Source organism: Dioscorea cayenensis, chromosome 8 (genome assembly GCF_009730915.1).
Source record: "Dioscorea cayenensis subsp. rotundata cultivar TDr96_F1 chromosome 8, TDr96_F1_v2_PseudoChromosome.rev07_lg8_w22 25.fasta, whole genome shotgun sequence".
Lineage (NCBI taxonomy): Eukaryota > Viridiplantae > Streptophyta > Magnoliopsida > Dioscoreales > Dioscoreaceae > Dioscorea > Dioscorea cayenensis.
This window is the reverse complement of record NC_052478.1, coordinates 3,791,581-3,814,373: the sequence shown is the minus strand read 5'-3', so window position 1 is coordinate 3,814,373 and position 22,793 is coordinate 3,791,581. Positions and strand designations below refer to the sequence as shown.

Sequence of the window (22,793 nt, the reverse complement as noted above, 5' to 3'; positions counted from 1 at the left end):
TGCAATCTAAACATCCAAACTCATTATTCAGCCAGCTCATCTTAAGCTTTGTAAGCAAATACTTGCAGAACTGGCCGAAAAATTCCTGATTGACAATAATTTTCAACTATGTATAGCTCGAATCCGAAAAACTCTAATGAAGCTAAGAATCCAAGTTGTTTTGTGCAAAGATGACGCCATGGATATATACATTTTTTTCTTTCAACTCATTTGTATACCTGCATGGCCTCTATTTCAAATTGGCAGGATATCAAACAAAATCATTGAACATTGAATGCTAGTAACTTGAAATGGGGAAAAAAATAGCAATAGGTCAAGAAAATATTATTCTTGAGTCATTGATTTAATAAATAAACTAATAAGTGCAAAGAAGTTGCCCTTGAATGGCCACCCTCATCAGATTTGAGATGAGTGAGAAGCCGAATATCACCTTCTCTTCATGTAACTAGACCGTTTGTTTTGCAAATAGGACACAAGTTCTTGCACATAAGCCATTGCTTGATGCAACCAGTGTGGAAATCATGTCCACAATCCAGAGTCCCAAGATCTTCCCCGTCAACGTACTCCTCCTGCCAAATGTAAACTGTATTAGAGCGATCGGTAAGGCATAATGTAGATGACAGAGCATATGATTTTTTACCTGACAAATACAGCATGGTTCTACTTCACTAGGCGATTCAAGGGTGACCGGCAAATAGAGTCTTGTCTTCAGGTGCTTCATGATCTTCTCTTCGCCAAGTCCAGTGCTTACATTTCCTATCCGTTCTTCCAATGCCAATAACTCCTGAAGAATGCAATATGTTCATTCTAAAAACGAGGTAAAACACATATTCACGTGTGCTAGGCAGCTAAATTCACTTACCTCATACGACATATTATCCACATCAAGTCGCATGTCTCTATGCCTGTCATGCAGGTCGGCTCCACCAAAGAATGCTGGATGGTCTAGAAGAAAAACATCCTAGCAAGTTTGCCACCAATTCAAGTCAAAACAGATGGAGATCAAGAAGTCCTATCGTATAATTACCAATTCAACGATCTAACACGGTTGAGATCCTAAAGGTTAAAATTCTATACCTTATGTACCTATATTATCTAAAGGGAAGTGAGGCCAATCCAATATGCTAGGTTTATGCTGCAAAATAAAACAACCTTGATATGGAGTGTGCACACTGGCCTTACTTCATAAATGGCATATCAATGTTTTTGTATTCTGATTTTCATTCATGTCAAAATCAAACTACATCAATCGTTTCAGTCAGAGTTCTGATTCCAATCAGTTTTTTATTTTAATAATTAAAGTGACATAATAAAAGCCAAATAAATAAAGAAAAGCAAGAAAAAAAAAAATGAAAGCCCGTGATATGTGACAGTTGAGGGTCCAGTCTTAGGACGTTCATTTCACTGTAAGTGAGGGGAAGTCAGGTAGTGAAGGAAGTGACACTTCACTGAAGTGGGGTAAGTGATATCACTTCCAGGACTTCTGTGTTCATTTGTCAGAAAGTGAGAATAGAACCGAAGGATTTAGGTGTTGGATGAAGTTCTATAAGTTCAAAAAAGACTTTAGAAGTGAAAAGAAGTCAATTTTTAATTTTTATAAATTGACTCACCTCCCCCCCCACCACTTCAGTGAAAAAAATACTGAAGTGGGTTTAGTTCAAAATCCATCGCGGGAAGTGCCACTTCCCACTCCACAAATGAACACGTGGGAGAGTCGATCACTTCCCCTCACTTCCCCACTTTCCCCGAAATGAACGCCCCTTAATGCAAGAGTCTCATTCTTTATAGGCCTATAGTTTCTACTAATAAACTGAGGTAACAAATCAAAAAGATCCACAGCTCTGTGACCTATTGTTTGTGGAAATCAAATGCATGCAAAGAAAAAATAACTAAGACATCATTTAAACAGACTATCAGATGTCTAGAAAATCAGAATATCAAAGCTGAAGGTTTTTTACGAAACAAACAGAAAGGTATTGCCTGTGTCACATAGCTACACATCATGCTACATATCCTAGTTCCCCATAAAGGATTTGACAAAAATATTTCCCTAAAAATAACAAGCAACATGCTAGAAATAGGACTACAGGACCCCCTCAGCAATAAGATTAAAATTTCTAAAATCTCGTTAGGACTGAGAACAAGTCGATCACAGCCTTAAAAACTTGATGAAGGAGGTATATTAAATAGTGTAAACCGTTATACTGAAACTGATTAAGCATTTGCCTCAGGTTGGTATTGTTTGCATATTAGATCAGTCCAGGCCCGTTTTGTGATTCTATGTTAAAATGATTTAATAGCTGGGTCAGTTCGCCAATAAAAACTTGTCCCAAATCAAACTGTTAAACCATTTAAGACATAATGAGCTATAAATATATGTACTTACTAGTCTATCCATGGAAACGTCACTAACTCAAAACATAAATGTAATAAATAAAATAAAATGAAAAAAAAATATTAGGTAATTATCCTAAAGACACATTACATAAGGTAGTTATCATCATTAGTATGCTATGTTGCATCTGTTTGATTATGTATGCTTTATGCTACTAGATTTTGATAAGTCATCCAAGAATTTAGGCTTCATTTATAAAAGCTCAAATCTATGTGCCAATTCATTGACCAACATAGGAAAAAAAGGAACTTAACAGAGAAAATTCAAGCAGTAGAAAAGCTTACATCAAATCGCAAATTCTCCCCTCTGCGCATGAGATCTAACGCATTACGAATCTGCAGAGAAAACATTACCATATAGCACCCTATAAGCATGAAAAGAAACAAAAGCCAATACAAGTCTTGAAGAAAAAGCATTAACTATGGCTATGTCACTAACTGTAGGTACAGTAAAGAAAATGTAGGACAATTTCATAGCCCGCATTGCTAGTCCTTCAAACTCCTGATTATATTAATATATGAATCTAGTACAAATGACATATGAACTAGTAGAATCAGTAATTCCTCATTATGATAATATATGAATCTTAACATGTTCAACTGATGTATGAACCTGGTAAAATCAGTACCCATATTAGATACAACATGTTTATTGGCTGCAAAGGTCACTTTCAGTCAAGTTATGATCATCAGCTGATTAATCTACTTTGTAGCCACTAACATAATCTCATCAAGGTGTGCATGACAATAAATCTCTATCCTCAGATAAACATAAAGATTATATGCAACAATATAGATGTTCTTCAGCTTCTAGCTTTTGCTAATATTTGCTTAAATGTTATCTTTGATTAAAGAACCCAACACAGTGTGACTGTTTGAGCAGTTCGTATTGACCTACTATCGTGAAAGTGGAATAGAAATATTATTATGAAAACATTTATAGCGTTGATGGAAGGGGGAAAAACAATTTTGAAGTAAGACATCTTCAAAGCATACCTCTGACATCATTCTGTTTCTCCCTTCTCTCATTGCTGCCAGACTTTGCATTGACAATGGGAACACCCAGAACACCATCATTTTGTCTATCCATTTGAATTGCTGACCGCAACAATGATAGCCGATTAGCACGAAAACCAGCCCCAGAATGATGACTAACTTCTTGTGAGGCGACTGAATGACCAGAAGATTGCCCAGAAGCATTACTGATAATAATTCCAGGCTCAGAACCACCAGTTGAGAACAAGGACCTACGCGCTACCTCTGATAAGCGCTGTTGAGCAGGGGAGTTACGGTTGGGAACCCAAGTTGGCGCAGTTGGTGTAAGAGCCTCGGAATCAGAACCACCCCTAGCAGTAGGCACAGCATTTCCAGGCATGCTTGAACTTGTATTTGCTAAACTCCAGTGTGTTGGGTCTTGAGGCATATGCCTCATATTATCACTTGGAGGAACAAATAGAGTGTGCTCTGATATATTGTTCATGATTGACAAGATTCTAGAGTTCATTTCCCCCCTAGAAACAATTGGTCTCTCACTTGAATTCCCTGAACTTGGGAAAGTTGCCTGCTCTCAAACTGGATGTTCCACTCCATGGGGCAGCAGGTGGATTTGGTGGTAACGGAGGAAATGCTGGAGCCCGATGCTGAATTTGTGAGCTTGAACCACCAAACACTGGCCTGGAATCTAGTGAATGATTAAATGGAGGGGGTTGGGATGACGACTGATGGTAGGACCAAACATTAGAAATCCTAGAGGTATTATTAGGAGCCCATATATTAGGTGGTGAGGTATCAGGCTGACGTGTGGGGTTTATTCTCAGTCGAAAATTTCTTTGTGAGCTCTCAGCATTTCCTGCCACAGTTAAGGTAGGATAGCTTTCGGAAGCAGTACCTCTTGTAAGAGTACCAAATCTTTCAGTTAACTGTTCTTCAGATGAATTAATATTAGCTATGTCAACAGATGAGCTAGATATATTACTTATGCTAATAGCTCCACTATGAGAAGAAGAAGAAACATGATGCACAGAACTGTTCTCATTCTGGGGAAAACAACTTGCATTGCCACTTGCAGAAGACTGGCCAGGAATTCCTTCAATGTTTTTCCTCTTACAGGACAACCGCCGACCATCCAATGACACACCTGATCTACCATCACCTTCTTCTAATGCAAATCCAGCACAACCCGAAGAACTTCCACAGGGATTTGATGAACCACTTGAAGATGGGAAAGGAGCTAATGGGGACATACTTCGATTATCCGGATAAGTGTGCGCCTCTGATTCTGGAGCAGGACCAAAAATATGAACACATCCAGCATTTTGGGCCAGACTCTGAGGGGGATTTCTATGATTCAAATTCTCTGGAAATAATTGTGCTTCAACCATATGGTTGTTGTTAAGGGTTATATTCACCCTCTCCAAGGATAGTGTGCTTGCAGCTTCAAATTGTCTTGTGTCTACCCTTGGCCCCCCTACAGCATTAATGGTCAGAGAAGATGGCCATACATGTTCCGCCTTTGCTCCATCATGACTGCCATGGTTAAGTGAGTGTCCACTAGAACTAGGCTCTCCAGAGTGCCAAATGCTCAGGTTGGTAGGACCTTGAGAAGCCAAATTTCTAGACGATGAATTTGCAACACTTGGAGGCAAGATATACTCTGGCATGTTTGGCGCCTCTACTGGATTAGGCATATTATTCCAGTAACTTTGCTGATCCATGGCAGTATTACTTGAGCTAGCCCCATGGTCAAATTCAATTGCTTCCAGGAAGGATTCAACAGAAGCCCTTTGTCCTTGCATTAAGGCAACTACGATTGCTTCTGGTATTGTCCTACAGATAAAGCAGTAAAGAACCTAAAATAAGTTAGATAGAAAGTTTTATACATACAATGGCTATACAAGGTGCCTGAACATCAACAACCTGAAGAACAAAGCTAAAGAAATCACTGGTCAGTTGGCAATGAACAAACAATTCAAAGATAAATCCATTATGACACACTGCATGGGGTTGACAAATCCATTAGTGACAACATTCAGAATAAAAAAATTGTAAAAAAGTCATGAGAAAGATATAAACATTACAATTGAATGGAATTTAATTGTTGAATCATACTAGGCATAAAGACTCCTCATCATTCCCTGTTTTATTTTAATTTTTTTTCTTTTTTTCTGGTAAACTAGGTGGCCCCATTCATTAAAAACTAATCATACATAGGCTGATTAAAACAAAGATTAGAAAAGACTGCCTACAGATGAAAGTATTCCCCTCAAAACCAGGAATTGATGGCATTTCAAACATATGACTAATTTACAAGACGTATTAATTCACATGATTAAAACCATGTGAAACAACCACTAAGTTTTCCTTAAGAATGCTCAGCAATGCGACTTTTCAACCTTTATGATTCAGCTAATAAACTTTCAATGCCATCACCTCAGACAGTGACTTCACCAAACAAAAGCTGTTCCTAAACCTCAAATCAATCTCTCAATCTTCAGTAAAAACAATCCCATTGCGTATTTGAACTGTCTAAGGGAGTCACTCTACCCTTCAGAATGCACCATGCACTATAAAATGGTTGAGTTTTCTTAGAAAAAACACTAACGATTGTTTCCTAACTTACAAACTAGATGGAATTTCATATGATGCAAGAATAAAAATCTAACAACTTTGATAAACAGATCCTAATTTCCTGTGGTTTGTGTTGCTTTATACAACAAAAGGCCGGCAAAACTGATCTGTCATAAGCCCCAGCAAAAAAATTTTAACCAAAACTCAGACAAAATTTGTAAAGAAAACAAAACAAAACATAGCAAGACGGGGAACTTTATACAAGCACACCAATCAAAAAAATATTTTTGGAAAAAAAAAAAATGAATCCTCCAAGGAAGCAACGGCAAAACAGCAATTTTCACAAAAAAAGAAAAAAAATACACATAAAATCCACAGACGATCAGATTCAGCCAGCGCACCTGAAAAACACCAGAAACACGAGAAGATTCAGCAATCCAAAAGATCAACAGGTTCCCCTCTTTCTCATCTCCCCAAGAAACTCTTAAAAAAAACCTCTTCTTCTCTCCAGCACCCCACTCCACAGCCCAAACAACAAAAAGCCAAAAAGATCAAACCTTTGGAGATCGATTGCATCAAACACTACCAATGGAGAGATGAACGGGAGAAAGGGAGAAGGAGGAGGCTGGTAACAAAGAGAAAGAGGGGTTGGGGATGGGAAAATGGGAGGAATTTGGGGGAGTTTTGGAGGCCAATTCTATTTGACATGATATTGATAAATGGAGCTTTGCTAATAAAGACATGTTATTAAAGTAAAAACACTCAATGCCTTGTAATAAAATACTATTAACAATACTTTCCATAAATACTCCCATAAATATCCAAATTTATTTTCATATATATTTTTTATTTATGGTTAGTTTAATTATATATTTTATAAGGATTAAATTGTAAAATATGTTTTTAGTATTAATGAAAAACAGGGGGGGTTTAGTGCTATTCTCTGCTACCGAGGTGACATACGACCTGCTGACCAGTCGGCGTAGGACGCCTAACTCGTAGCCCTATGGTGCACCACACCCCTATTTTTTTATTTTATTTTTTTAATTAAAGTGTGTTTTTTTAATTTTGATATTTTCTTGGGTTTTGTGGAGATAAATGGTAAGAGTTTTAAATTTGAAAATAATAAATTAAAATTAAAATTAAAGTTTGTTTGGTTTGGGTGGGTCAGTAATTGGGTTATGGCTCGTGAGTTGTGATGCCATATGTTTTTGTTTTAAAAGAGCTTCTTAGAGAGTGGATATGCTTTTTAATTATTTATTTTTTATAGTTTTTTTTTCTTTTTTGCATTTACAACCTTTTGAAATTTTAAAATTATCTATATACTTTTTTATGATGTATTTTCCCTTTATATATATATTTAAATGTATATAGTGGTCTTTTCTTAATCATGATTACCAAGGCTGCAATTAACGAGCTTCTATGCGCTTTATCATTTCAACTTTTTGACATATATCTAACTATAAATAGATATTAATCATTATATGGATATAATGCATCTCCCTAACAATAAATAATTTTCTATACTAATAATTCTAATTTTTGCAAGTATTTTTAAAAGAAGATATCAATTATTAGTTTGGGAACCACCACTATAAAAAGATTGAGACGGTCCAAAATTAATATGTTATTAGTGAGCTTTGAATTTTAAGACAACACAGATAAATTTGTACTTAATTTTATTTTTTTAAAAATTATATATAAACCTATTTTTTTACAACTGTATATTATAACCCAATATAGTCCATCGGTGTTTCCTTGTCAAAGAAAAAAATTTAATATAAATAAATAAATATTTTTATGAATTATAAATTTTTGTTTATTTTGTGTTTATTTAACTTACCAATTAAGGATTCTACAAAGATTTATATGGAAGATAGTGTTAAATTTTTTTTATCTTGATAAAATTTTTTATATCACTGAAAAAGGGAATATAAATATTAAAATATTATTACATCATAGATTCATAATGTAAGTATGTTAAAAGGTAAATATTTCATACTATTATTGTCAACATAATATTTTAAGAAGTATTATTAGTTCTTTGATTGTTTTCCTTATATAAATAAAATTTGTTTCTCCTCCTTAACGATGATTTTCTTAATATATGTTTAAAATTTTATAGATAAGTGAAAAATAGTTTATATCAACTTATAGTTTGTCTTATAAGTTCATTATGAATATCAAAATGAATCAAAATTTAATTTTATTATTATTAAAACTCATAGGGTTGTCCTGAATGAGATATAAAGTTGATAATATATTATTTTTATTGGTAGAGGTTCGCAAAAGTCAAAATAAATATTTTTTTATTTTATAAGACAAAATAAATAAAGGACCAAAACTTTGATAGACTCCATTTCTTATAACTCTTTTCCATAAAACCTTGAGCCAGATTTCAGTATTCCTAACCAAAAAAACAAAAACTTTTTAATACTCACCAATACAAATAAATTTTACTTGCACCAACCATATATTGATATATATATATATATATATATCACATCAGAACATTGAATAATAAAGTCAGATTAGAAATATATTTAAATTGCTGTATTCTAGTTCTTGTGCTATATTCAATGGTTTCCATGCAATATTACAGGGTAAAGAATAGAGTTTTTTATATCAAATATGTCCAACTATGATGTATTGAGAGAGTTTTTTTTAATAAATAAATAAATAAGAAAAGAACAAACCAACAAACGTTACCCTTAAGCACTCCCTGCACGGAGTGAAAAAGGGGAAAAAAAAGGCTTATGCAATGAATTGATTTTTAGATGATCAAACACCACCATATGTGAACATTTGTGTTGAAAACTCCTTTTATAGGTTTGATTTCATTTTAACAAATAAAAATTTTTAATCTTGCTATTTTATAATAATAATAATAATTTTATTAAACATTTCTGGGTAGGAGAATTTGTATTTTATTTTATTTAAAAGTTGAGAAATCCTTCATATTGTTTGTCCATATTAAAAAAAATATATATATTTAAATGTTACTACACGATAAATTCTTTGTTTATGTAAAATTATAATAATTATTATTATTATTTTATTTTTATTTACTCTAAAGCAACAAAATTTTGCTTTGCAACCAGTAATTACTTAGTTTATTGACACTGAGTCTCTTGTATATGGTGTAAAATTATGTCTTACCACTTTGAAATATATTATATCTTTAATTCGGGCAGAATGACCATTGGTGCGTTAAGAAATTAATTCTATGATATGTGCACTTTCTTGATGTAGCTTGTTCATATTTCATAAATGTATATATATTGAAACTAGTGAATTTGTTCATTTGTTTATATCGTGAGAATAATCGGAGGATAAATATGTCTTTTTCAATAAAAAATATTATTAAAAAAACCAAAAAATAGCATATTTGTCTTGTGGTGCCATGTCCCTTACATAGGGCGTTCATGTCTAAGTTGAGAATACAGGTTTATACCTCAACGCATATAGATAAAAGACATAGATATATTGAGATATTAATTTCAGGTCTATAGAAGCCACTAACCTTGTTTGTTCATAAATAATATGGATTATAGAAAATATAAATATTCTCAAAATATTAATTCTTCGATCACATGCACAAATATAAATTTTTTTATGGTTATATATTAAAAAAAAAAGCATGGAACTTAGAAAAGGAAAAGAGAAAGCAAGGGAAGCGAAATGAGGTGGTGATTCAGTGATTGTCTCATGGTGAAAAAAAGGAGAATAAAAAGAATAATAATGATGACATAAAACATTCAACAAGGTGAGGTTCAAAGTTATTCAAGGAATCCATCAACTTGTGTTTCTTTGGGGACCATTCATTACAACCTTGCTTGTCCTGTCCTTATATATAAATATATATATTTATGTATGAACTCATTTTCAATATGATGGTTTTGTTGTTCCTACTTCCATCTCTCAAACATGCACATAAAAAAAGGTGAATATTTTTGTTAAGTTGGAAAAGAAAAATCAGTTGGAAAATAAGGGGACTGATTTTTTTATTAATTAATTAATTATTATTTTTTTTGACAAAGTCAACAAGCGACAAATTAGAAAGATGAGTTCTGTATTTTCGGTAGGGCAAATGGCCATGCTGAGAATACTCCCGTATAATCCCCCGCACGCAACCCCGAGAGAGCATGGACTCTCACGAACTCCCTGAGAACCCTAAATATAAATCGAAGTTGAGAGGTTCGAATCGGGCCTCTCATTTATAATCGTAGGGTACTCATCGGCAATCCAGATGAAAAAATAAGAGGACGGAGTTTTTATTTAAATAAATAATAATAATAATAAATAAAAGAGGACTCACCAACCAATATTATTTGGCTGCGGTGGTGTGTGTATATGTCTTACGAAAAATACTTTTATACCCCTAGAAAAATGCATGTATATAACCCAATATTTTATGTATTTAACTGATGTATGGAGTAATAAAGACGTCAAGACAGTAAAAGAGCTTTTGTTCAAATATTGATATTTTGCAAGGATATTTATGCAAATATAATTTATATGAGGGTGCATGTAATTCTGCACTTCGACAAGGGTGCATATAAAAACTTTTTCATTGGATGGATGAAAGTCTGGAACTTTAAAAAATTGGCACCACCACCACCACCCTATCATAAAAAATGAGAAACGGCTTTTGGGAACTCGTTGAGCATTCTAAACAACAGAAAATTGATTGCTTGTTTATATGTATGGTTGATATATGCGCATCGATTATGCAAGAATAATTTTTAAGCTATTTTTAAAAATAATTAATTTATAATTAATTATGTGTTTAATTCTAAAAAATAATTACAAACTTGGTTGGTCAACTAGACTTTTTTACAATAAAATATTGGTCACATGTCTATATTTTTTTTTTTTTATTAAAACTACAACTGATATATATATCATGGTCGTGTGCACTGACAGAAAATTGATCCTACTCTCATGTTGGAATATAAGATTTTGGTATTAAGCTAGCACCTATAATTAAGGATTCGTTACCAGCTTATTATCATTGCGTCCAATGAGATCCGAACTCAAATTTTTTTAAATATTTTACTATAGTTTTTCACAAAGAGGCCGGTATCATTAGGCTATGAGCTTTTTGGTAGATAGTGTATTGTTTGAAATGACGGTTTCACCTGTTTATTAATTTATTTTAAGTATGTTTAGCTGTTGGGCTGTAAGGTTGTAAATAGATTCGTGCAATGGCTAAGTACAAACCAGCAGCTAAGTTTGATAAGTGCTTGAGTGAACATGTTTTTATGCATGTTTTACATACATTGAGCATCATATTTTATACGATTTATGTCGCATTTCGTGTATTGGGTGTTCTTTTATGCATATAGGTTGTGAAGGCATTGGGAATTCAAAAGTGAGCGAAGATAGGCTATCATGGCATAATATTGGGAGTTCTTGTACAAATCAAGTTGGAAGACACAAGAGGAGTTCGTGTATGAGGAGATGTGTGCCAACTTCCATAGTTTTTGCAAGCCAAGTTATTAATGGAAGGGCACAAAAGGCACCATGTCTCCACATTCCTCCTCTTTGTAAAGATTTCAAGACCTTTCAAGACGATTGATGAAGGAAAAAGCAGTATAACCTACCATATGATCGTGTGCCCGATCGTATGGCCTTAAGAGGAGAATGTTTATCATCGCGTTTGTGGAAATCATTGTAGCAAAAGTACTGCAGCAAAAATACTGTAGTAGAATTCATCGCTCACGCGCCCCTGGAGATTCCGCGCGCGCGTGAAAGTTCCTGCGCACCCACGCGGGCGTGGAAAAAATCCACATGGGCGTGCGGGGCACGCGTGATGACGCGATGTGATTCTATAAATACACTTTTTGGCCGATTCTAAAGGGACTTTTTGGCGGAGCTTTGAGCATAGACATTGAGAGAGAGGCGGCTAGGGTTTTGAGGAGAAGGGCTTCGCCGATTGAGAGGGAGTTCTTCACCAACTTTGATAGGTTCCTTCGACGTCATAGCATTTTGGGGAGCCATTGGCGACCTAGCTTCGGAGAGGAACCCTTCAAGATGTAGAACTACCAATCAAGGCCAATCCGCGCTAATTCGAGGGGGTTTTCTCTATGGGTTTTATTGCTTTTCATTGTATCCATTATTGTTTTGTAACTAGGCCCATGGAGGGCTAAACCCTAGTGGGTATTTGGGCATGTGAACCCTAAGATTTATATTTTGGATTGATTCTCTTAATGCTTCTAGTTAATCCGAGTTGTTTTGAGTTTTAATCTTGTGATTTAATTGCTTGCTAGTGTTGTTAATCCTTGTGGTTGATTTACATTGCATGATTTAATACTTTGATGTGAGAGGTCTCCATTAGAGTTAGATTTCCAAGATTAAAAAGGGTTGAGAGGGTGAGCCTTGAGATGGAGGAGTGTCCCCTTTCCCCTTCGATTGAGTGTTTCCTATCTCCGTATTCCATATTCTCTTTACAACCATATTTGGTGTGAGGCGTGAGATTGCTCGATTTCTCCGCCGGGACCTTGTAGGGGACTAGTGTCTTTTGCTTGGAGACAAGGATTGGTTATCGTTGGACTACCTCGACTCATTAGACTCGATTCTAGAGCATTTAGTGAATCTTGAGCTCAAGGAAGATCTTAGGGGGATCATTGCCCGAGTACCTCATCCTTAGTGATTGAGACTCTTCTACTTTATTTCTTGCATACTTGTTTGCTTTTGCTTTTGCAATTAGTTCACTTCATCATATTCATTGATTCCGACTAGATAATTGAGAAGTGGTTATTACTAATACTCCGTTCCCTCGTGGATTCGACTACCCGACTCACCGGGTAATTATTACTTCGACACCGGTGCACTTGCGGTTTATACGCATATTCAGACGTGTCAATCAACAACCAAAACACAAACGGAATCCACCACAATTAAGTATGGAAAGAGCTCCAAAACATTTCCCATGCATGTGGCATTATAAATATGCATACTTGGTGAAATGTGAATCCATGGAATTTTGAAAGAAAGATTGGGAATGGAGCAAGTGCTTAAATGGGGCCACTTCATTGCCTGTAAAAAAGAGTGTGCAAGAGATTGTGAGAAGCAAAAAAGGACCCTTTAAATGTTCCAGAGAAATATATGCATGGTTTTGATCTGATATTCTGTTTTATTTGTCTTCTTGAAATTCCTTTTATTGATTTTTTTCTTTGCTTTCTTATTCATGTGGCATGCAGAATGTTGGGGCTTTTTTATTTATTTATTTATTTTACAAAGATAATTAGTGTCGTTAAAAGGATAGACGTATGTATAGCTGCATCAATTTACGATGGTTTATTATTTCTATAGTAATTCATTATTTGAGATGAGCTATTATATGGAGAAATGAACACATGCCACATATACTCAAAATAATATATATAAAAAAATTATTTATTCATAATAATGGCGTTTATAGATGGATTAAGTTTATTTGTGCCTATTTAAATATATTTAGGAAAGTAAACAATTAATCATCTTATGATAGAACAATTGATAGTTTATTTTCTTTCGAAGTAAATATTTAAGGTTCAAATTCCTCATACTCAATGGTGAGAGCTCATGGACTTGTCCACATTTATTAAAAAAATCATTAATTTATGTTTTATATAAATAATTATGGCTTTTACGTGCTCTTACAAAGAACCCAAGTGATAACGTGGAATGGTTATGAATTGGTTGGGGAGTCCATTGAATAAATTTAATTTTATGACATTAAGACAGTACTATATATAATCACGATAAATGATAATAATTAAGTTCTCGTACTATATTTTTTAATGGTAAATTTTAATGCAATATAAATTACTTGGGAGTTGAGATAATTATTTGAACTAAAAAAAATTTAAGTAGAAAAATTATTTTCAAATACAAAGCTTCACAATATTTTTTATATATTCATAGCATGAAGAAATAAGCATTTGCACAAATAAACATTCAAACATATAATTTCACCTATACAGATCTTAATTTTCTCAACTTTTTGTTATTTTTTATCATGATAATAGAGTTTTATTCATTTTAAACTTTTAAAAATAATTGATTTTTATTAAATAAAATTCTGTTTATTAGGCAAAAGATTAATATAGAAAAAAAAAAGTCGAATTTTTATGCTCTTAAATTTTCTCACCACATGTGTATTCGAACTCCAAATTTTTGGCTTAATAAAGGAATGAAATATTAAATATCTAGTTAGTGGTTTTCTCAATGTATCACATGTTTATCACATTTTATAAAAAATAATAATAATTTTTCATATCAATGAAGAGAGAAGCTAAGGAAGGTTTTTGTTCATGTGACAGCAATGTTGAAAAAGAGGTTCAAAGTGTTCTGTCAATATTGTTGGGAGGAATTAACAAAGACAGGTTGATTAAGTTGCATGGTGAGGTATTGCAAGTCACGTGAGTGAACTATTACTAAACATGTTCAATGCCTTCTTACAAGGTCGTTGGAGACTTGGAGTTAACCTGCACTCTGACGCAAGTTCATTGACTTTACTTTTACAAGATGATGAAGTTAGAGGTCTTCAAATAAGACATTCTAGTGGATGGACACCAGTGAAAACCAGTACTAAATAATTTTCTTGGGGATGTTATTGAGGCAGGGGGCCAAATGTTTTTTTATTAGGCCAACAAATTATTGGGGTCTATGAGATTCCAATTATTTGACTAATATGTTATATATTTTTTATTTAGAAAATTAGTTTAAATTTCAACTCACTTAGAGTGAAGATACATGTGTGTTAATATACTAATTTCATGGCGGTGTATATCCATGACGTTGCTTGTCTATATTTTATTAAAAAATATATTTTTAATTAAATTATATATAAATAGTTTGAATTTTATATTATAAGTATTCTATAATAGTAGAGTCGGTATTCACTTTGCTTTATTATAACCAATGATCTCTTACTTTATTAATATTGAATTTTTTTTTTATAAGGTACTCGGTTAAGAAAAGATTTACGATCAAACCCCAAAACATACGCAATGTAAAAGCACAAGTGTATTGAGACATTAATTTCATATTTGTGCATGTCTCTGACTTTCCTTAAATAGATGTGTTTATCGGCCAAAAAAAAAAAACTTTGCATTTTTCTCTTTTTTTTTTCCTTTTATTGTTTAGAAATTAAGCAATGGAAAATACATAAGCATTGAGCACAGGACAGTGACAAATAAGAACCTTGCAAGGATGTCACTTGCTTCATGTATTTGCTCTCAAGATAATGTGGAGAGATAGAGCCCTTGAAGACTATATATATATGATCGATAAAATACAAAAATATAAAAAGATACAATCCGGAGAATTTCTCAAATATTCACTGAAGGGAAAGATGGATGGAAAAACTAATGTTGAACTTAATTATTAAGTTAGAAAAATGAATGAAGACAGGTGAGTGCGCCACTTGACTAAGAAATTAGACAAAGGTTTGTTGGTGTAGATGCCTTGTAGCTTTGGAATTATATTAAGTCACAAATCCAACTTTCTTTATGTTTTAAGATTTGTGACTGGATGAGTTTGCTGTTCAAATTAAGAAAAAACGTGTCTCGTGAATGCTGTCCACGGAACCTCCATCACAGCTTTCGGTGTTTGTATATTATTGATTATTTGGGATGGAGACTGGAGTTTTTATTTTTATTTTATTTTTTATTTTTTGGACTGACAGCTCGTTTAACAGTAATGCTCAATCAAACATTTGGATTTCTCTTTGCTTTTATTTTCCACAAATATATATATGCTTTTCTCCATGACTTTCTAATTTATTTATTTTTTCCTCTATTCAATATTTCTATCTTGATTTGGTTTATTTTCTCTTATTTACTCCTCATTTTTACAAGGCATCATTTTTTTTCTTACTTGGTTGATTATGGCTTTCTCGCTCTCTTTTTCACTTATAAGTGATTCTAAAACTTGAATTTTTGTCAATGACCAAATGGTCTATTGGTATACGGGTCATCTATAGAGCTTTTCACTGAGTGGTGAGAGTTCGATTCTCGACTGAGAGTACATTTCTTGGAGATGTAAGATGTGGTTTTGTGCGGGTGGTCCCAGTGTCTATGTGTGCGTGGGCCCCGACCTCACTTACTACACCGAGACTTGTGCACACCCCTAACAGTTTAATAGGCCCTTTGGGCTGTTTCTCTGTAACATGAAGTTTTGAAAGTAATAGGTTTTGCCATTTAAACATTCTACTGCTTTGGTAACGATAGGGGTCTTCAATGTCCTTTTGGGTTAATTATTTAGAAAGATCTATACACATGCAATGTTATTTTTAATTGATTAGCTTAATATAACAAAATCATAACCTTTGATAATCTTATTAAATATGACAGTAATGATTTGCTTACTAAAATATATATATGCATGCTTTATCATACCATTGCGGAAAATGTAGATCATTTGGTTTTGAAGAAGTGCCATTTTGTTCCCTTAATTTGGCATATATAACTTCATTCAAATGTATGGCCTTAGTAGGTTTCCTACCACTTTGTCTAAGGTTTGGTCTTCAAATTAAGAGAGCTAACCTGCTCCCTTAAATGAGGAATGCATGGGAAACTTTCATTGGGGCTATTTGTTAAAATACATGGTTAGATCGAAATAACAATATCTTTAAAAGTTGCCGCAACTTCCCTTGTCAATTCTTATCATGTGTTCAATCTTAATGTTTTTGTTTTAGTTGTTTGCAACTCTTGGCTTGTAGAGCAAACAAACTAGAGGCCTTATATCTACTATTAAGTACAGTTTTGAATCCCTGGACTCTTCCTTTCACCATGGAGAGCCTATGAATATATACGTCCATGCATATATATATATATATATTGAATAGAGCTCGAACAATGCATTAGGTTAAGATTGGTCAGTATACTTTAACTTGCTTATTGTTCTAATATATATATATCAATCAGTATGTTAATATATTAAAAATTTATGAAATATTGATGCAGATAGTTGGATTTCAATTCAATCATTATGCACTGTACATTGAACAAATATTACTATACTCATGAACAATAATATAGTAAAAAAAATATAATGCACAGTGAGCATAGTTTCTGAAGAAATATTAATCTTTTAAAATAAAAATCTAAACTAATCCATTTCTACTCATTTTTAATTATGTCTAAACCTTAATTGATACTGTGACTAATTGCTGTGGATGTTCTATGGCGCGTAAAGTCATTTATATATATTAATATATATATATATAGTACACCTCTCTTTTGGATATTTCATAAAACTCTATAAACATGAGAGACAATTCAGTTTTTCTTTTTAAAAAATAGATAAATTATAAAGAATTAAGCATAAAACTTAATCTTTGAAATGAATACATGCAATAATTAAAAATTATAAAATAAATATTTTAATTAAATTTAAACTTTATTAAGTTACTACCCTCCCATCCAAAAATACCACTTTCAAAGATGTTTGCATTGGGAAAACGGCCATAAAGTAATAAACGACAAACCTCCCCCTTGATTAAAACAGCATCCTCATTCCCAAGAAACAAACCAAAATTTTTTTTTAAAAAAATAAAGTAAAAACACCTTTGCACGTCCCAAGTTTTCATTTGCCTCCCTCTACTTTTTTATTTTTTTATTCTTTTTTACCTTCATCACTAGCGGCAAGCATCACTGCAGAAGCAAATACCACTGTCTACGCACGCACGCACGCACGCACGCAACCTCTTATTCAATGCACCTCTCTGCTCCTCTTTTGTACCCTTGCTTGCCTTTTTCTCAACTGAAACTGTAGAGAAAGAAGAACAGCAGGTCATCTTCTCTTCAGAAATGCCATTGTCTTCCCTATACTCCATTGATAGTAGCTTGGATTTTGATGGGTGGTGTGACTATGATTGTGAGAGTGAGGTGTGTGTGTTCTTGATTTGTTATCTTTGTTTTTTTATTTTATTTTTGATTTTGATTGATTGTGTTTTGATGCTGGTTTAGGGAGGGGCTGAGTTCTCAGAGGAGCCGGTGAAATTGGAGAACTCGAGGTCTTCTGGCTTGAAGAGAAGCCGGGCTGCAGAAGTTCACAACTTGTCAGAAAAGGTGTGTTTTTTTTAAAGGGGTAACTTCTTGTTTTTGTTTATATTGATAAAGTTGGAATCTTGGAGTGGCAGAGGAGAAGAAGCAGGATTAATGAGAAAATGAAGGCTTTGCAGAATCTGATTCCCAATTCAAACAAGGTGTGTCTTTTCTTTTCTTTTCTTTTCTTTTCTTTTTTTTTTTTTAAGAAAAAAAATTATTTTTTGTCTGGTGGTGTACTTTGTTTGATTTTTTCAAGTGTTTTAAGATCTTTTGATTTTGAGTAGACTGACAAAGCATCCATGCTTGACGAGGCAATTGAATACCTCAAGCAGCTGCAGCTTCAAGTTCAGGTAATGTCATTGACTTTTGTTCTGAAGTGTCTGTTCATTCTTTTCATACGTGGAAACCAGCATCAAGATGACAGTTATCAGTCTTATTTCATGTGAAATTTGCACACTTAACTTCTTGAGCCCTGCCCTGTAAAAACATGGACTCAAGACTCAAGTAGTTCTGGGCACTCATTATGACCTTTCTAAGATGACAATTAATTATTTGACCTTTCTAGATTGAAAAAAAATACCTGATTTCTTATGATTTGACATCAGTTGGCACATCTCTCCTTTTCTGATTCAAATACTAACATCTCAAAAGTTTAGCATATAGGATCACATTTGTTCTTTTGATCAAGTACAGTAAGCAAACCAAGTTGTGTTTTAATGTTTTATGAATATAGTGTCAGATTATATATCAACCTTTTTGCAGCTTTTCATTTCTATGCTCTATAATATGCTTGTTTTGCTAATATATGTTTAGTGTTTAATTTGTTCTACTAGGTTCATATCAATCCTAACTTCAATGAATTAATGCGCCATATTTTCTATTTCCATTATAATTTTAAGTTTCTATTTGGTTTCATTCCACAGATACTGTCAATGAGAAATGGGCTAAGTCTTCACCCCATGTATCTCCCAGAAAACCTGCAGCTTATGCAGCAGCCATCGCAGATGGGTATGGGATTTGCCGTCAATGGTGCCAGATCAGAAGCAAACATGAGCGTGGCAGACATGTTACAGCAACATTGCTCTCATACATTGAATCAATCTGAATTATGCTACCAGCCTCCGATCGCACCTAATGCAACAAATATTAATAATCTCACATGCACATTTCATGAATCATTTCAATTGCCTATAGCTGAAGAGGTAAACATTTTTCACCCCTTCATTTTTTTTTCTGGTCGATTACACTTTATTCTTGTAAAATCTGTTTCTTAGTTAAAAGAAGAGCCGGAAGTTCAGCAGCAATCTAAGGCAGCAAAGAAATTAACAAGGAACCTAGCATCAGGTCAGTAAAACTTATCTGCAAACTCTCCTCTTGTGATTAATTTCATTTCATAACTTAGCATGGTGCTGAAATTACCGTTAATTTGAAAGAGAATGAAGATGAAATTTGTCATTGTGGCTACTAGCAAGTGTGAAGTCTGTACATTGGCAGATAAGCAAATAGTTATGGAGAGCACAGAGCCAATGGGGACAACCAGGATATACATTGAGTGAGTGATCACATGCATGAATTCATTGAAAGAGAGATGTTGCATTTTGTGCACCCAGTTATGGCCTGTCTGCATGTTTTGTCTAGTTGTTTTCCCTGCAAACTTTTGTAACAACAAATATATAGACAGGAGATGTTCTCTTCATGGAATCTCACTGTATTTTTGGGGATTTAGTATGTCTGAAGAGTCTATCTTTAGTGTTTTGGGTTGTTGGAGATAATCTTTATTTTCAATGATATTTTTATGAACCATTTTATCTTTATAATTATAAGTAATCTGATCTAGATTGGTATGAGTTCAGTATTGAAAAGGATGGATGGTATTTCCTTCTTTAGTTTGAATTAGTCACGTAAGAAATATATAATATTTAACTAAATGCCAAAATATCTTGATCACACTTGAAAGTATAATAAGCTGATTGAATTATAGAAAAAGACCTGAATGTACCAATATTTATTGAATTAATTGAGATAAAGTTAATAATATTTAATTATTATCTCTAATAGGGGATAGAGGATAGTATTTGTATGTTTGCTAATATGGAAGTTTTGAGGAATATTAAATTAATCTTATTTTAACAGCTATATTAATTTCATAAAGAAAGAATTAAGTGAAATAAAAACTTATTAACATAATATAAATTAAGAAACTAAATTTCATGAACATCAAACCTCTTCTCACACAAACTTAAAAACATACATACATACATAGAGTAAGCAATTAAAAGTAGATAATGTAGAACAATAAAACCTCTTATTCTGGAACATCAACAAAACATAAACTTAGAGAGAACTTCTTCATCGCTTGCAGGGCATTACTCATTCTCTAACTTGATGAGATTAGTATGTGATTTTCCATCCATATTTCTCTGCAGAGAATACCTAAGAAAATCTCCATACCTTATTTTTCTGTACATTCTTTTATTTTTAGTGCCATTCACCATTGTATCCAGAGGCTCAATTTGGACATCATCTTGAGGGCAAATAAATGAAGCAATTGACATCCTCACCTTGTTCTGATTTGTCATTGCCCTGTGCTCAATGCTTTTGTATTTTCCATTACTCAGCACCTAAAATATCAATGCATCAAATGACATGTTCCACAGTTTCCTATATATTTTTGCAATATATTTTTCAAAGAAATCTTTTTATTGTTCTTACCTCAAGAACATCTCCAACATTCAAAACAAGAGCATTGGGAATTGGTTTCACAGGAACCCAACCACCAGAATGTCTGATTTGAAGGCCTGTGACCTCATCATCCTGCAAAAGCACAGTTAATGTACTTGTGTCTGAGTGAGGACTAACTCCTATAACCTTATCAGGCATGGAACAAGTTGGGTAGTAGTTTATCCTCAGAGCTTGCATCACTTCATCATGTAGCTTCAATAGGCTCTCTTTCTCCATTCCTAGCAATATAGATAGACTCCCAAACAGTTCTTTTGCTACTCTATTTGCTTCACTGGAATAAGCTTCTATTGCTTTTCTGTTGTTCATTAAGTCACATGAGGACCAGCAATCTAGAATGCATATGCATGACTTTGAATTTGGTTATATGTATAGAATATTAAAGGACTAAGATAACATACATGAATTCTGGAGGTGTAGTTGGCCAGAAAGTCCATTTCCTGAATTTGGTTGGATAAACCACCAAAATGAAAAGGTCTGCCCAATCTAACTTCTGTTCTTCAGAAACCACATAAACTTGCCCAAATCCTTGCACATCATCAGAAGCCATTGAATACTTGTTCTTCTCCTCTATTGGAAGTTCCAAAAATTTTGCTGAATTTTCTTTAACCTCTTGTAATATCTGAGCTTCTATTCCATGATTGATTATCTGTAAAATATCATGCAAATATAAATGGCAATGTTTGCAGAACATTGTTTCAGTTTAAATAAATCAACACATGTTGTTTTAACATAAACTTTAGAATTACACTGATAAATGCTTTGTAGTTGATAAGTAGTTTATTAATTAAAAATATTTATTATCCAATTAAATGATAACTTAATTTATACAAACAACATCACTGTATACAAATGCACACATTTCACTATAGTCAATACCTGAAAGAAGCCCCAATCCCTGCATGCCATATCAAGCTTCTGCAACTCAACCTCATCACCATAAGAAAGCAAAGAGAGATCAATTACAGGTATATCAGAAGAGAGATGAGTTAAAACAACATCAGTTTGGGTGTAATCAAAGTCATGTATGTATTTCTCAGGAACATTTGAAGGGTCATTTCTGACAATCTCTTGCACACTCTCAACAGGCAATGAAGTTCCCCAACTGGGCACTTCCTCATGATCACCACTGTCAACTCCCATACTTACTCTGTTATTCATGTTCTTTTTGAAGGCTAAACAAAGTCTCCTTCCTATTTATAGTGCCACATTAATTGGCACTTTACCATTAAAGATCTTTCTGAGATTTTAATGTGGATCATTCCTTGGTTGATGGTTGGATGGCTTTGATTGTCACTTGGTTATTAGACATACAAAAAGAAGGATTAGATAATTTAGATTATGAATCTTGTCATTTTGGAAAGCCTCTTCCAAGTGGACTATTTATAGAAACTACACTTTCAGAAATGGTTAGGAGAGTGTTGATTCATGAACTTGGGTTTTTCTTTAATGTATGTTTTTTAAATTGTTTGGAAGGCATGTTTGGGTGGAGTTCAATGTCAAATATGAATGGAATGATGGATGGTTATATATCATAATCACTTTTATTGTTTTTAATTTCAAAGAGTTCACATCAAGCAATCTGAATGATTTTATTGATTTATTTATTGTAAAATACGGCAAATCACTTTGTTTTACATATATACCATCTTTGAAATAGGGATGATGGTAACACCATTCTTTCCCAAGTGAGAGGTCGAGAATCAACTCTCACAATGGTTTAGATGAGCAGTTTATGTATTTTATATTTTTATATTTTAAAAAAATATACGAGGATAATTATGAAGAACTTTATTTTGATTATGTATTTTAACATATAATATATTTGTTTATGTATTTCTTAATTATATATAATTAATCACATTGAAAACATATTTATCTATTTATCATAGAGGAAGAAAGAGGGTGTTTAAAAGAGTAGAACCGGGGAGAAGAGCTGAGAATAAGAGGGAAGAAGATAAAATGATTATTTTTTAAAAAATCTGACAATAAAAAATGATTGATATTTTATACCCAATAAAAATAATTAAATGATTATTTCATCCGTGTATT

At 33.3% G+C, this 22,793-nt stretch overlaps 3 protein-coding genes across 3 annotated transcripts; 1 reads left to right on the top strand and 2 right to left on the bottom strand.

Annotated features, from left to right (window-relative positions):
• Nucleotides 1–275: 275 nt before the first annotated feature.
• On the bottom strand, nucleotides 276–6,677 carry LOC120267160 (probable E3 ubiquitin-protein ligase HIP1). The gene is made up of 8 exons (XM_039274862.1): nucleotides 6,363–6,677; nucleotides 3,928–5,220; nucleotides 3,646–3,833; nucleotides 3,391–3,596; nucleotides 2,680–2,730; nucleotides 863–961; nucleotides 641–784; nucleotides 276–569 (listed from the first exon to the last, which is right to left on the bottom strand). Exons 2-8 carry the CDS (start codon nucleotides 5,187–5,189, stop codon nucleotides 438–440), a joined length of 2,082 nt encoding a protein of 693 aa, XP_039130796.1. The 5' UTR covers nucleotides 5,190–5,220; nucleotides 6,363–6,677; the 3' UTR covers nucleotides 276–437.
• Nucleotides 6,678–17,610: 10,933 nt separating this feature from the next.
• Nucleotides 17,611–19,805, top strand: LOC120267482 (transcription factor UNE10-like). Its single transcript, XM_039275157.1, has 7 exons — nucleotides 17,611–17,840; nucleotides 17,922–18,023; nucleotides 18,095–18,160; nucleotides 18,287–18,352; nucleotides 18,926–19,204; nucleotides 19,277–19,346; nucleotides 19,497–19,805. Exons 1-7 carry the CDS (start codon nucleotides 17,763–17,765, stop codon nucleotides 19,556–19,558), a joined length of 723 nt encoding a protein of 240 aa, XP_039131091.1. The 5' UTR covers nucleotides 17,611–17,762; the 3' UTR covers nucleotides 19,559–19,805.
• A 425-nt stretch (nucleotides 19,806–20,230) lies between these two features.
• Nucleotides 20,231–21,891, bottom strand: LOC120267885 (protein SRG1-like). The gene is made up of 4 exons (XM_039275558.1): nucleotides 21,621–21,891; nucleotides 21,143–21,390; nucleotides 20,715–21,039; nucleotides 20,231–20,623 (listed from the first exon to the last, which is right to left on the bottom strand). The coding sequence occupies exons 1-4, from the start codon at nucleotides 21,882–21,884 to the stop codon at nucleotides 20,369–20,371; spliced, it is 1,092 nt and encodes a 363-aa protein (XP_039131492.1). The 5' UTR covers nucleotides 21,885–21,891; the 3' UTR covers nucleotides 20,231–20,368.
• Between the last annotated feature and the right edge of the window lie 902 nt (nucleotides 21,892–22,793).